The following is a 14,312-nucleotide window of genomic DNA, read 5'->3' on the forward strand; positions in this document are numbered from 1 at the left end:
GGCCTAAAACATCAGATTTTCACACAAGTCCTAAAAGTAGATAAAGAGAACCCAGTTATACAAATGAGGCAAAATATTATACTTATTTATTTATTGATGAAAATGATCCAATATTACATATTTATGAGTGGCAAAAATATGTGAACCTCTGGGATTAGCAGCTTTATCTACTTTTAGGACTTTTGTGAAAATATGAAGATGTTTTAGGTCATATTTATGCAGAAATATAGAACATTCTAAAGGGTTCACCAACACTCAAGCACAACTGTATATGGTTACAGCCATCTTGGAGTCTAAACTGGCAAACCAATTTTTGATAATTACCTTTCTTGCACCTAGATGCAGCCACTTACTCAAATGGAAGTCAGTATCTCACTTATTTTTCAAGTTATCATGCTCACAACATGCAGGGATGGGCAGACAGATGGACAGTATTTCCTATTACCCCTTTTCGCTCAGCGATGAGGGACAATTAGTCAGGAGCTCTGTCGGTCTGAACATGGTCTTGAAAGAATTCATCAGGATTGAAATGCACTGCTTCGGCGTTACCAACATGTTCTGGTCCATAAGGACACTCACTTCTGGTTCTGTTCCATTTCTAGCAGAGCTGACAAAGCTGATGTGATCCTCTTTCCTTGTGATGGCACTACAGTCTCTGTTGGGTAGGGAGGAAGAGGACTGGTAACTTGCAGTCCTTTAATTGCTGTGCCCTTCTGCTACAAGAAACATAAGGAAGACCATTGATAAAATCACAAACAAAATGTGTGTTTTTGAAGTAAAACATGTTTAACTACCACCAGAAGGACGGATGCTAAGATGCTGAAGTAAATGTTATGATTAGCAGCAGCACAGAAAAATCTCATCAAAACATGAGAACAAGCAAAAAATGTCAGCCTCACCCTGATGATTCTGTCAGAGCGATGTCGTCGTCGTATGCGGTTCAGGCCCTCCAAGAAGCGAATGAAGCCGTCCAACAAAACCCAGTCTCCGCAGGCCCCCATTCCAACACCCTCACCGTACACGTCCCAGTGACCCTCCCCATCCGCCATCCGCCGAGCCCCACCAGCTGGCAGCAACAAGAAGCGGGTCCTCCAGAATTTCAGTGAGTCAATAAGGCTGGTAGAGAGAAAGTACAGTTTTACTTCTTGTATAATAAATGTTTATAAAAACTAAAAACTAGATGAAAAAACATAAAATCCTGGCACTCTTTGAAGTTTCAGACTAAGACCATCTGGTGGTGAAAGATAACCATCACTGTTTTGGTCAAACCTTGTAAATGGCAATATGCAGAGTCTTGTATGTGAGATGCGTTAGTTCTCAGAGAACGTGTTGAAGGTCACTCTCAAAAAACAAAATGCAAGTGCAACAGCAGCAACAGATAAAACGATTTCACACAAAAGTTCCTAAATGTTAATAAACACTACAATATATAAAGAAATAAGATAAACAATATCAATAATAATGTTCAATATGTATTGGAACAGCAGCACGGTGGCGCAACTGGTAGAGCTGCTGCCTCTCAGCGAGCAGGTCCTTGGTTCAAACCCCGGTCCAGGGGCCTTTCTGGGTGGAGTTTGCATGTTCTCTCCGTGCATGTGTAGTATGACATATGCTGAGATATATTCATACATTAAACGGGTTCTTCATTTTTCTGGACTGTGTAAATGTCGTGCATTGAATTTAACAGAAATGTAACGAGAGACGTCATTTATCTTTGACCCATCAAAATGAATGCGGTCATTTATTTACAGAATCAAAGATTAACATCAAACATTTACATTAATTTGGCAAAATATGAAAATAACAGCATAGTTTTACAGGAAGTGAGAACAATACGGCGATTGTTTTCACTTTTCAGCTAAAACGGCAGACATCAATTAATCAGTTTTACAACCAGGAAAACCATACGGCCATGATTTTCCGTTGCTTCACCACAGACATTAATGAAAACATCTGGATTAATTTTCTAGCAGAAAGGAGAGTTTGAAGATGGAAAATTAAGATTTATCTTACAGAGAGATGTGTGAGGGAATTTATTTGTTTAACCAGAACAGCACGCTCCATTGAAAATCAGCTTGGCCAACGGTACGCTTGGTCGAAATAGAACTTTTACCTTGCAGATGATAGAATCAGCGTCGGTGTAGAGTTCTCCTTTTGACTCTTTTCAGCGTCTCCGTGAGGACAGCTAAGAACCCTTAGGAGTCGTGTGAGGTTATCCAAACAGAAGTTATAATTCCCAAAATCGTCTCTGGTTCAGCTTGATTCTAGTAGAAGCATCCTGAATGCCTGCGTTTGCATTCAAGAACTCCCAAACTCTTTAACTCTCTTCAGAGAGTTGAACTCTGGAACTCTTCTCCAGGAAACTCTGGAACTCCTCTCATCTCAACTCTGAAAAACTCTGAAAACTCCCCCATGTTGAACTGGGAAGTCGCCACATTTAAACGGGCTATACTTCCGGTTCATTTGAGAGCTTTCTGATTCGTGGATGGACCAGAACAGAGGTGTGGTTTGTGATGTAAGGTGTTATGGAAAGTCAAGGATAGAGATTAAGATTGTTTAAAACAGACAGAAAGATTATTGGAGAAAACCAGACTTCGTGGAGTCTCTACTCAGTATCTTGCTGTAAAAGTTAAACATGACATTTCTTTTCAGTAAACTTCTTAGTTGACCGAAACCTGAACTTTAACACACTTACAAATTTGCTCATTGAATACAGAAAAATCAAGAAATGCATATTACCCTGATTTCTTCTTTGAATGAGGAATAAAAATCATTACCACTGTTTAAGTAAATAAAAATGAGTAGTTCACTTCAACATGTAAACATTGTTTGAACTAACACCACTTGATTATCAAAACATTTGTAAAATAGTAATGATCATAGAGAATTGTCTTTTCCACTTGATTAATTCAAGAAAGAAAGTCCCAGGATCGATCAACCTGCACTTCTAGATGCAGATCAATGAAACGACAGTTTCTGACCATATGATCCTAAGGTCATTGATTTGACATGAGGTCAAGTTCACTACACATGCGTGGGTTTTCCCCAGGTACTCCGGTTTCCTCCCACAGACCAAAATCATGCATGTTAGGCTGATTGGTAACTCTAAATTGTCCCTAGGTGTGAGAGAGTGAATGGTTGTTTGTCTCCTTTGTCTCTATGTGTCCCTGTGATGGACTGGAGACCCGTCCAGGGTGTACCCCGCCCCTCGCAGAGTGATTGCTGGACATGGGCACCGGCGACCCCCGTGACCCAAAATGGAATAAGCGGGTAAAGAAAATGGATGGATGGATGGATGGATGTATTGGAACATTGATAAGGACAGACTATTGACAGTACAGTATTATGGGCAGAGTGTGTGTTTTAGCAGAGGTCAGCATGTATTTAATCCTTATTGAGTTTGTTAGGAGCAGTGATGGTTGTAGAGTCTAACAGCTGCTGGGAGGAAGGACCTGCGGTAACGCTCCTTTGTGCATTTAGGATGCAGGAATCTGTCAATGAACGAGCTGTCCAGTTCAGCAACAGCTTCATGGGGTGGGAGACATTGTCCAGCAATGATGTTATTTTAGCTAGAGTCCTTCTGTCTCCCACCACCTGCACTGGGTCGAGGAGGCATCCAAGCACCGAGCTGGCTTTCTTGATGAGCTTATCTAGCTTCTTCTTCTCAGCTGATGATAAGCTGCTGCTCCAACACACAACACCATAGAAGATGGCTGATGCCACTACCGAGTCAAAGAAGGTCTTCAGGAGCACCCCCAGCACTCCAAAAGACCTCAGTCTCCTCAGCAGGTAGAGTCTGCTCTGACCCTTCCTGTAAAGTGCATCAGTGTTGTGAGACCAGTCCAGTTTATTGTTCAGGTGAACACGCAGGTACTGATAAGAGTCCACAATCTCAATGTCCACTCCCTGGATGTTCACCTGGGTCAATGAGGTGGACCTGTGCCTGCGGAAATCCACCACCAGCTCCTTAGTTTAAGCAGCGTTGATCAGGAGGTGGTTCTGCTGGCACCAGTCCACAAAGTCTTGAGTCCGCTGTCTGTACTCCGAGTCCAAAAAAACGTTCAATACAAAAACGACTGGACTTTATTTGTAACAGAAGACGTTTCGCTCCTCATCCGAGGAGCTTTCTCAATTCAAAGAGCAGAGAGTGAGGGGTTCAGGTTATAAGGCTGAGTGAGATAAGATACACACACACACATATGTAGATTGGCAGTTCACACCTAAACACCTTAACAGTAGGTCTTTGTTCATCTAATTCACAGACGAGGCCCCTCTGTTCCCATCAAGTGTGAAAACTGGCTGGGAATCTGTTTTAAAGTTGCATTATATGTTTTTGAAAGAGGAAATCTGAGGCATCCTCCTCTGTTAAGAGACGGCTTTTCTCTTTTTACATAAATTGCTTCCTTCACCCCCCTCAAGGAAGGAACACAGATGGTTTGGCATCATGCCAGCCTTTGCTCCTTCTTCTTTCCGTTTTAATGGCACTATACAACAACACACATCAACAGCACATCTAGGGGCGGGGGTGTATGTGTCGGGGTCGGTGGCGTGACCTCTTCGTGCCGGGGGGTGTCCTGTCGGCTGGGCGTGGCCTGGGCCGGGTCTGGGATATTGGCTCCTCTCCGCTCGAGAATGAATGGGTCTACCTCCTGGGTTTGGACATGGGCTGCCCCCTGTAGAGGGCGGGTACATGTCTTGGACCTGGGGGGTATAGAGTGCGCATCGGGAATGAGAATGAAATGTATCGTTATTGTATGTCTTTGAGTGAGTGAGTGTGAGAATGAGACTGGGACTGTGTGATGGTGTCTGAATGGGTATTTGTTAGGCTGAGACTCGGACTGCCCCCTCTTTGATACAACTGGGGGTGCTTGGCATCGCGCCCCTATCGCGCGGCCCCCTGGTGGGGTGTGCCCTTGCCTGAGGGCGCGCTTGGGGCCCTTGGTGTCGGGGGCTGGGCGCTTGGGCGTGTGTCGGCTCGGCCTGATGTCTGCCTGGTGGGGCTCGGGTCCTCTGGCCCTGTCAGGCCTTGGCCTGGGTGGTGTGCATCCTCGGTGCCCGGGCCTCGGTGCCCGGGCCTGGAACTGCATCGGTGCGGCAGATTCCGGCGGGGGCCTATGAGTTTGTCGCTGTTGGCCCTGGGGGGTCACTGCATGTGGTCGCTGGTGAGGATCTTCCGGTTCTCCCCTGTGGGGTGGGTGAAGTGGTTCGTCCTGTGTGGGTGGCCCTGGGGGCTCCATGGTCGGGGTCCCTCCTGGGGTCTTGGGCTCTGGTCCCCCCTTTTTTGTCTGCCTCTGGTCTTGGGGGTCGGGTCTCTGCTGCTTCACGGTTACTATTAAATGTTCTATTAGAGAAGCCTTATACACTTATGCATGCTCACAACCACACACAAATAGATGCAGGGATGCTTATGTAGGCTTTATATGTAGATATATAGATATATAGATATGTATGTGAATGTATATTCATGTGTATGTATGTATGTATATGGGCGTAGGTATGGGTATATATATTTATGGAAACTTACTGCAAAGCCATGAATATTTTAAGTTCTTTATACATATGCATTTTGTTGATGTGTTTTGTCATGCTCTTTGCAGGTGAACAGACAGTGGCTGGGTGTTTTGCCGTGTGCTCTCTTTGTGTATATTTCTTATATTTTGGAGTCTTACTTTGTCTTTTCTTTTCACGCAAACAAGAATGTGAGGAGGTGTAGGCTGCCTGCCTGTTAAATAAGCAGCACATTCAATTGCTTAGTGCTCAGGTTGAGAGAATGAGCAGAGTGGGTGAAGGGGCGGTGGAGCAGGTGTCCCGGTTGAAACGAGAAAAATTCAAGAAAAAGAGGCGCAGTGTGTCACCTAAACAGGTGCGAGCTTTTGTTGCCGCACTAGATGACAGATGGGATCCGTCAAGTTGGGACTATAACATCTGGGGAGACAGGGAGGTTGCTTACTTGTCTAAAATATATAAACAACAGACTGCACAACCCACAGACGCTCGGGTAGCTAGGCTGTTGGATAAAGGTGGAGGTCAGGTAGTGAGTTCAGCGCATCGAGTCAGAACCTTGCAAGACTCGAGACCATCGTTTGAAGCTTGTGCAGAGGCAGCCCGACAGATGTTTCCTGGAGCATCGGATTGGCCTGATTTACAGGGGCATTGGGTGACCCTAGGGGAACGCGAGCAGAGATTGGTTCGGCTGTGTGTAAGGAATGCGCTCGCTGTGCGTTGGGTAGTAAATTATCATCTACATGTTTTTTCGAGGACTGATGTTCGAAGCCGAGTGTTGAAACTGGGTGCACTCGGAGATTGGAACATAGAGAGAAACACAGAGCTGAAAACCATGAAAAAACAAACAAACATTTAGTTAACCCATGGGTCGTGGGCCGAGAAGGGACGGCCGGAAAAACATGCAGGAACCTACTCGTTCTGCTTTCTGGAGGGCATTAATACAGACAAGAGTGCCTCCAGCTGAGATGGATGGTGTGTCAGCAGAAGAGCTGAGGGCTGGAAGCCATTATTTGGATTAAAAGGGCCAAAAGTAGAAGGTCCAGAAGTTGACATCAACCTTCTGAGCAGATATTGCCAACATTGAACATCAAAGGTCCAGATTTAGAGAGCCCAGATTTTGATGTTAAATTAAAAGGCCCCAAACTTGAAGGTGATATTGATGTTAAAATGCCAAAGGTCAAAGGAGAAATTAAAACACCTGATGTTGACATTAAAGGCCCAAACGTTGACATTGAGGGCCACAAAGGATGAATTAAAATGCCTAAAGCCAAGATGGTTGAAGGGAAAATGGTGGATTTGAAATGTCTAAAAAAAATGTCATCAGAGCACTTAAAGGGGATGTGTTAAGCTGGCTGCTTTGAAGGAAGTGCATCATATGTTGTTTATAAATGGTTCATCTGCAGCTGAAGTTTTGACGGCATCTAAAACAACTCGAGGTATCTAAAAATATCTGAGATGAAAAAAATTCACCATCTTGTTTTGCAGTTGTTTCACATTTAAAGTAAAAGTTCAGCTCTTTTCAAGAGGGGTTCTGTGGAAAAATTTATGAACAAGTAATATCTTACCTGCTGCACATAGGCTTTAGAACAACCTCAGTTTGGAGAAACTGATGAGCTAAATATTCTGAGTGGGGCCAAGACTAGAAGAAGGATTTCTTTTTTAATAAATAAAAGTTAATTGCTGACAATTTTTGCATGAAGTGGTTATGTATGAAGAATTGTCTGATTATTTGTAGATACATATTCAGGTGTGTTGGTGACTCATCCTTGTAAATATGCAAATCAGACATCTACTTTAAAATGTCTTAGTATGATAGAATCATTTTATGGGGTTCCCCTTCAGATACGAACAGATAATGGGACCCATTTTACTGGAAAACAGGCGAAAGACTGGTCAGCTGAAAAACATGTTGAATGGATTTATCACATTCCTTATCATCCACAAGCTGCTGGGCTGATTGAGAGAATGAATGAACTGATTAAAAGAAATGCTGAAGAAAATTAAATGACAAACATGATTTGACTAACTGGAACCAATCAGAATGTGAAAATTGATGACATGACAGAGCAGAGCTGCCTGTCAGAGCAACTCCTGGATCTGCTGGACTAGATCTGAGGACTCTAGAGCCAGTGACATTGATTTCAGGTTAAATTCAAGTTATAAAAATTGGTCTGGGTCTGCAATATCCTAAAGGCAGGAGAATAAAAATGGGTGAATGTACCTGTAAACAAATGTTATATAAGAGAAAACTAATGATTCTTCCTCTATCTGTAAGTAGTATTTTTTATCTCTACAGCTTGATGTTTCCTTCATCTTTGCCGACTGGACAATCGGGGCCGCCCAGGAGCCAACATGGGAGAAGCTGGTGGCAGGCGCCCGTCAGATGGGAGTGCAAGCTGTTTGGGCATCACGTGCCTTGTCGCAGGTGCCATGGTCTTGATGGTCAACGTCTCATCAGCAACACCAGGACGTGTCTTGGAGGAGGATCAGGTGTTCACGTTTGGTTGGAAAAATACAAGCAAGAACAGAGTGACGGTACATGTAAACTGGATGAAAAAAAGGGGAACAAAGTTTGACTTTACTGCCAATTAAACAAAGGAGAAGGAAACATGCTTCGTTGACAGTTACCCAAGTTGGAGTCTGGATGCCATCAGTTGTCATGACTCAAGAAGAAATGGCCAAAATACTGCTAAAAGAAATAAACTGGCAGTTGAAGATGTGGGGGAGCACAGAAGAAGTGCTCTCCAACATAACTGAAGCTTTAAACTGGATCCTGTGTACCTTGCAATTTTTTCCATGCACAGCTGCAGAAGGAGCGTTTCCAGAGGGTGGTGACCACATCCAATCACCACGAGTGGAGGAAGCTGTGGAACATTTCTAGTACATATTGGGTAGTTGTAAAACCTGAATTGACAAAGTGTACTGAATATATGTGTGAAAGACATTGGGTTCAGTATCTTGTGAGCAATGCACCTACAATGTGCAAGTATCATGTTTTACCTATAATAACGGTACAAGGATATAGGTTTTTAAAAGTACAAGGTGAGTGGTTTGAGCCACAGACAAATCTCACCTATGACATGAAATTATGCGGGACGGCTGATAAAGGAGTGGTATGTATTCTGCAACAGGTCATGTTAACCCATGTTTAATCAAAGACGAGGTATTGTGTGATTGGACTCATGAACTAGCTAGAGCAACAATAAAAAGTCATCCTCAATTACCTAAGGTGCCTTTCTCTGGATGTGTGTATGGTGTACATCTGTGGACTTGGAACAACCAGACTTATCAATTAACTAATTATAGTTCCACCACTCGACTAACAGAGGTACAATGGCAAACTTTGCACGTACCCTGGTAAGTCTCCCTAGACCGTTTCAAATGCGCATTGAATGGGTCTACAGAGCTGAAATGAATGATTGAATCTCATAAGTCTAAACGTGTCTGATCTAACAGTGTCCACCTGCATTGCTCAAGGAAAGGTTTTACATGTGGCTAAGCTAATAGAGCAGGCGTCGGCTCACCATTGGTGGGATATATTCACAGGAATGTCATCTACGGCGCAAAATATATGCAGTATTTCCTTTGCTTGTTTAGTGAAAAGAAGAATAACTAGTTTGATCTATGTATCTCTGTATTAACTTTGTGTAATTTGGGAACTTGTTTTTATATTAGGAGGGTTAAAAAAGAATTAATCAGAAAATTTATAATACAGCTTGGTAATGAAAATAATTATAGGGACAATGGATACATAGTTTGGTAGAGAAAAAACTATAGTCACACTCGAACCTGAACACCTACCAGATGTTTTGATTTACAACTATCGTGTCAGTGGGAATGTAATAAATCAAACGTTCCAGGGGTTTGAAACTCGTCTGGATTTTCTTAACTTTGTGAGTGAGTTTATTCAGGATGAAGTTATGAGGTTATTCCCAGAACAATTTCAATTTCAGGGGAGTGATTTTCAGAATTAAATGTCTAAATTGCCATAAAAGGCAAGGGTGGAATGATATAAGAATGATTATTTTGATGCTTTTATGTCAATTTATACTTATTTTATACTCATTTTATATGCAACTTATCTGTGCAAACCAGGCCTTGTGCTGCAGAAGGTGCGGTGCTTCGAAGGAATGAAAATAAGCCTCCGGGAGTGTTCTTACCAAAAGATCTGGCCCGTCTTACGATTACAACGACCCGGCGTTTGCTGTAAACAGGTCTTTCATCCACCCACGACCTTGGGTTTGAAAGACATGTTTTTATGAGCCATCGCTCTGCTGTACAAACTGCCTTGATGATGGAAAACATGTTTTGCTCTGCCCGCACGTCACCCAGTCAGAGGGGAGTATAAAAGTGTAACACTCAGAATAACAGTTGAAGTCTGCTGCGGGTCTAGATCCGATGCCCAGCCTAATTGATGTTACCTTTCTACTCGGACTGAAAACGGCTTCCTCGGTCTGGTGTCGCGGTGAGGGGCTTTAAATCAATGATTGATTTGTACTGAATGTACGTTGCTTTGCTGTATCTGTGGCGGTTTAATAAATGACACTTATTATTCTAGCAGAAAACAGCCTGAGAGTTTTCATTCATTGCTCCGACCTTTCCCTGAACCTGTATCTATTTTATTTAAGATAATTTCACAGAACAGTTACTTTCAAACTAATGAACACATCAAAAAACTGCAAAGTGAATGTAATGTAACGCATTATAGAAATGTAGTGTAGTAGAAAGTACAGCTAATGTAAAATGTAGTGGAGTAAAAGTTAAAAGTACCCATGTTTAACTGTACTTAAGTAAAGTACAGATACATGAAAAATGTACTTAAGTACAGTAACAAAGTACTTGTACTTAGTTACATCCCACCACTGGAAGGCAGCGGTATGATCATATTGTCCTGTTTGAGCTCTTACAGGTGGTGGGTGACATGTTTAAATTAAATGGTAAATAGACTGTACTTATATAGCGCTTTTCTATCTTATCGAGACACTCGAAGCTTTTTACAACACAATCTGTGCCCTCATTTATCCATTCATACAGCACTCTATTAGAGCTATATAAAGATTAATCAGTGCTTTATCACATTCATACACTCATGGGACACACACTGGAGGCAGTGAGGGGTTCAGTGTCTTGCCCAGGGACACTTCAGCATGTGACTGCTGGTGGAATCAAACCACCAACTCTTGCATTGGAGGACGACTGTTCTAACCACTCAGCCGCAGCTGCCCTGAGTTTTTAAATCCACAACGCTTGGAGAAACTACATTAGCTTGTACTGTTCACACATAAGCAATTGCAGGTTCTGGTCAATGCCCATAATTCATGAAAGGCACCATGGTGCATAGGAATAAGGTGGGTATTTATTATAATTTTATATTGATATAAAAATAAAAGAAGCTGCTTTTCGTGTAAGTGACATGACTGCGTGGCCAGGAAGTGAATCCAACACTTTAAGGATTCAAAAGTGGGTGGGTGGAGAAAGACGTTCAGTGCTCCTGTAATTTTAGTTTCTGAAACTGGACTATCTAGCAAACATGGTAATAATGTTTAATTTTCATTTAATTTTGCAGCAATACATTTGACAGTATCTTAAGGCAGTGGTTACCAACCCTGGTCCTAGAGGAACACCATACTGCATGTTTTAGTGGTTTCCTGGCTTTGACACATCAGATTTCAATGAATGGGGGATTAAAAGGCTTTTAAACAGACTGTGATTAATAGGCTCAGTATACTGTATGTTCCCTTTCTAAATTCAAAGTGTGTGTACCTGAAGTCCTCTGAGCCTGCAGAGCAGATGTACTGGTCCAGGTAGTTCCACTTGTACTCCTCCAGTCTCTCGTGTCCGAACTCCACCCAGCAGGAAACAAACTGAGCATCTGAGTGTGAAGGACACAGACTGTAGCTGTACTGGATCTGAGTGGACTCATATGGGTACCTGAGAGACAAATACATTACAAGACATTCAAATCTAAACCTGCTACTGTTATTTAAAAAGTTTGTTTACATTTTTATATTTTTTCACTCATTTATTAACAGCCAGTTGCCACTTCAAATATGTTTGCTCTACTTCCAAATCTAAATTGAGAAAAAAATTTCAGAGGAAAAGCAATAGATTTTCAAAATTAAAGAAGCTCAGTGCTTTCCTTTAAGCCAACTCGAATTACCATGCCCTGGTATATAAGGACATTAAGCAACCCTTAAAATATTACTCAATTCCCATCAAACCACAAGCTACAGAAGACGAGAATGGTGCTAGATTCATTCAAACTTTATTTATACAGGTTAATCTCACTGAGCCTCGGGGACTCATTTACAAGAGAGACCTGAATTTTTAACAGAGTGATAACAACAGTAGATAACAATGACAACACAATAGACAATCATAAAATATGCAAAGATTTTTTTTTTTACAAGTTAAAATAAAATGGCAACCAAAAGGACAATCAAAAGGAAATGTAACAACAACAAAAAAAAACAGGTAGATTATAAGGTGATGTAGAATAACCCAAGCAACTGTAAAATCAGGAAAAAGTACAAGAAGTTGAAGAAATTAACAAGGGCTTAAAGAGGAAATAAGAGACGTGAAGAATCAAGACGTCAGTACTTATCAAAGCACTCAATGATGTGACCCTCCTACTGGAATACTAAATACTAGCATTTGCATTTTTTCCCCCTCTTTTCTAGTGTACCAGTCAAACAAACTAAGGCATGCCATGACACCGCTCATGTCTGATGACAAAACACATTTGTTGAAATAACAAATAACAAAAACTAGAAGTGCAAGCAATTAATACTGGGGTCCAAGCCATTTGATGCATGTGGACCATGGCTAATCTCACCCCCAAAACTCCTTAAATCTTATGTACTAAAGATTTGCAATATGATGAGAAGATAATATAAGGTCTATATGAGGACCTAAGATCACAGTAGCGTTGTCTGCCAAAGCCTAAATCGTCTTTCTTGTTTAAGCTGTTCCAATTTTAGAGGCCTCCACAGCGAGTCATCGTTTTCCATCTCATTTTGTCATCTGCGTCCTCTGCCCTCACTCCTTCTACCTCCATGTCCCCTCTAACTGCATCCATATATGTCCTCTTTGGCCTTATTCTTTGTCTTTTTTTGGCAGATGAATTTCTGACATCCTTCTACTAATACACCCAACTGTCTACTGGGGGCATCAACTAGAGTGGAGGATGATTGCTTTTGAAGCAGGAGGGGCCATACGAGTCAGGTACTCCATCGGCTGTGGCCAAAGGCGAGGGCCTTGGCACTCTGACCCTGGCTTAACAAAGCTGCTCTTGGGACAAGGAATGTAATCTCTCTGGTGTGGAAGGAACCTGAGCTTGTGCATGAGATTGAGGGGTACCAATTAGATACAGATGGACTCACCTCAGTGCACAGCATGGACTCTGGAACCAATCTCCTTCAGAGGGGGTGGCCCTTATTCCACTCTGGAGATGCCCATGGTGAGAGGCGCTGAGCTAGTGTGGGTCTACTTTTAGCCCCCTGACTTGGTGCCTGTGTGTTGGCGTTTTCCCCAGTAGATGAAAGAGTGGCGTCCCTGCACCTTTGGGTGGGGGAACGGGCTTTGACTGTTGTTTGTGCCTACACGTCAAATGGCAGTTCAGAATATCCAGCCTTCTTGGAGTCCTTGGCAGGGGTGCTGGAAGGTGCGCCAGCTGGGGACTTCTTTATTATGCTGGGGGACTTCAAGGCTCACGTGGGTAACAACAGTGTGACCTGAACGGGCGTGATTGGGAGGAACGGCCTCTCTGATCTGAACCTGAGTGGTGTTCTGTTGTTGGACTTCTGTCTAGTCATATTTTGTCCATCACGAACACCATGTTCAAACATAAGGGTGTCCATGAGTGCACTTGGCACCAGGATGCCCTAGGTCGTAGATCAATGATTGACTTTGTAGTTGTGTCATTTGATTTGTGTCTGTTGGTTTTGGACACTCGGGTGAAGAGAGGAGCTGAACTGTCAACTGATCACCACCTGGTAGCGAGTTGGATCAGATGGCGGGAGAAGATGCCGGTCAGACACTGTAGACCCAAATGTGTAGTGGGGGTTTGCTGGGAAGGTCTGGCAGATGAAACTGTCAGAAAGATCAACTCACACCTCTAGGAGAGATTTAACCACATCCCAGCTGAGGAAGGATATTGAGTCTGAGTGGGCCATGTTCCGCACCTCAATTATTGAAGTGGCTACCTTAAGCTGAGAGTGCAAATTTGTTGGTGTTTCTTGTGGTGGCCATCCTCAAACTCAGTGGTGGACACCTAGGATAGGGAGGCTATCAAGCTGAACAAGGAGTCCTATTGGGCCTTGTTGGCTGGCGGAACTCTGGAGGAAGATGAGGAGTACCAGGGGGCCAAGCGGTCCACAGCCTTGGCTGTTGCAGAGTCAGAAACTCAGATAAGGGAGGAGTTCAGTGAAGCCTTGGATAGAGACTCTCAATCAGCTCTGAGGAGATTCTGGCAATCCATCAGGTGGCTGAGGAGGGGAAAGCAGTGCTTTACTAACACTGTGTTCAGTGAAGGTGGGATGTTGTTTACCTCAACCAGTGATGTTGTCAGGAGGTGGAAGGAATACTTCTGTATTTTATTTATTTTATTTGCTGTAACCATATTTAACGATCATCTTCCATCATTTTCAATTCAGTTCAATTCAGTTTATTTATATGGCGCCAAATCACAACAAAGTTGTCTCAGGGCACTTTACAGAAACATTCACATACATATAAAAGCCAATTAGTAAAGTTCTCTACCTAAGGAATCCAGCAGACAAGATGAATCTTGGCTTCGTTGCAGTCTC

The 14,312-nt window shown here is 42.8% G+C and overlaps 1 protein-coding gene across 1 annotated transcript in view; it reads right to left on the reverse strand.

The window, feature by feature from the left end:
- Nucleotides 1–14,312, reverse strand: part of depdc5 (DEP domain containing 5, GATOR1 subcomplex subunit) — a 393,910-nt gene that overhangs the window by 105,860 nt on the left and 273,738 nt on the right. Inside the window, 3 exon segments of the mRNA XM_037681974.1 lie at nt 580–713; nt 900–1,116; nt 11,269–11,436. Coding sequence (XP_037537902.1) covers nt 580–713; nt 900–1,116; nt 11,269–11,436 — 519 coding nt within the window.

The sequence above is a fragment of the Nematolebias whitei genome, chromosome 9 (genome assembly GCF_014905685.2).
Source record: "Nematolebias whitei isolate Nwh7 chromosome 9, NemWhi1, whole genome shotgun sequence".
NCBI lineage: Eukaryota > Metazoa > Chordata > Actinopteri > Cyprinodontiformes > Rivulidae > Nematolebias > Nematolebias whitei.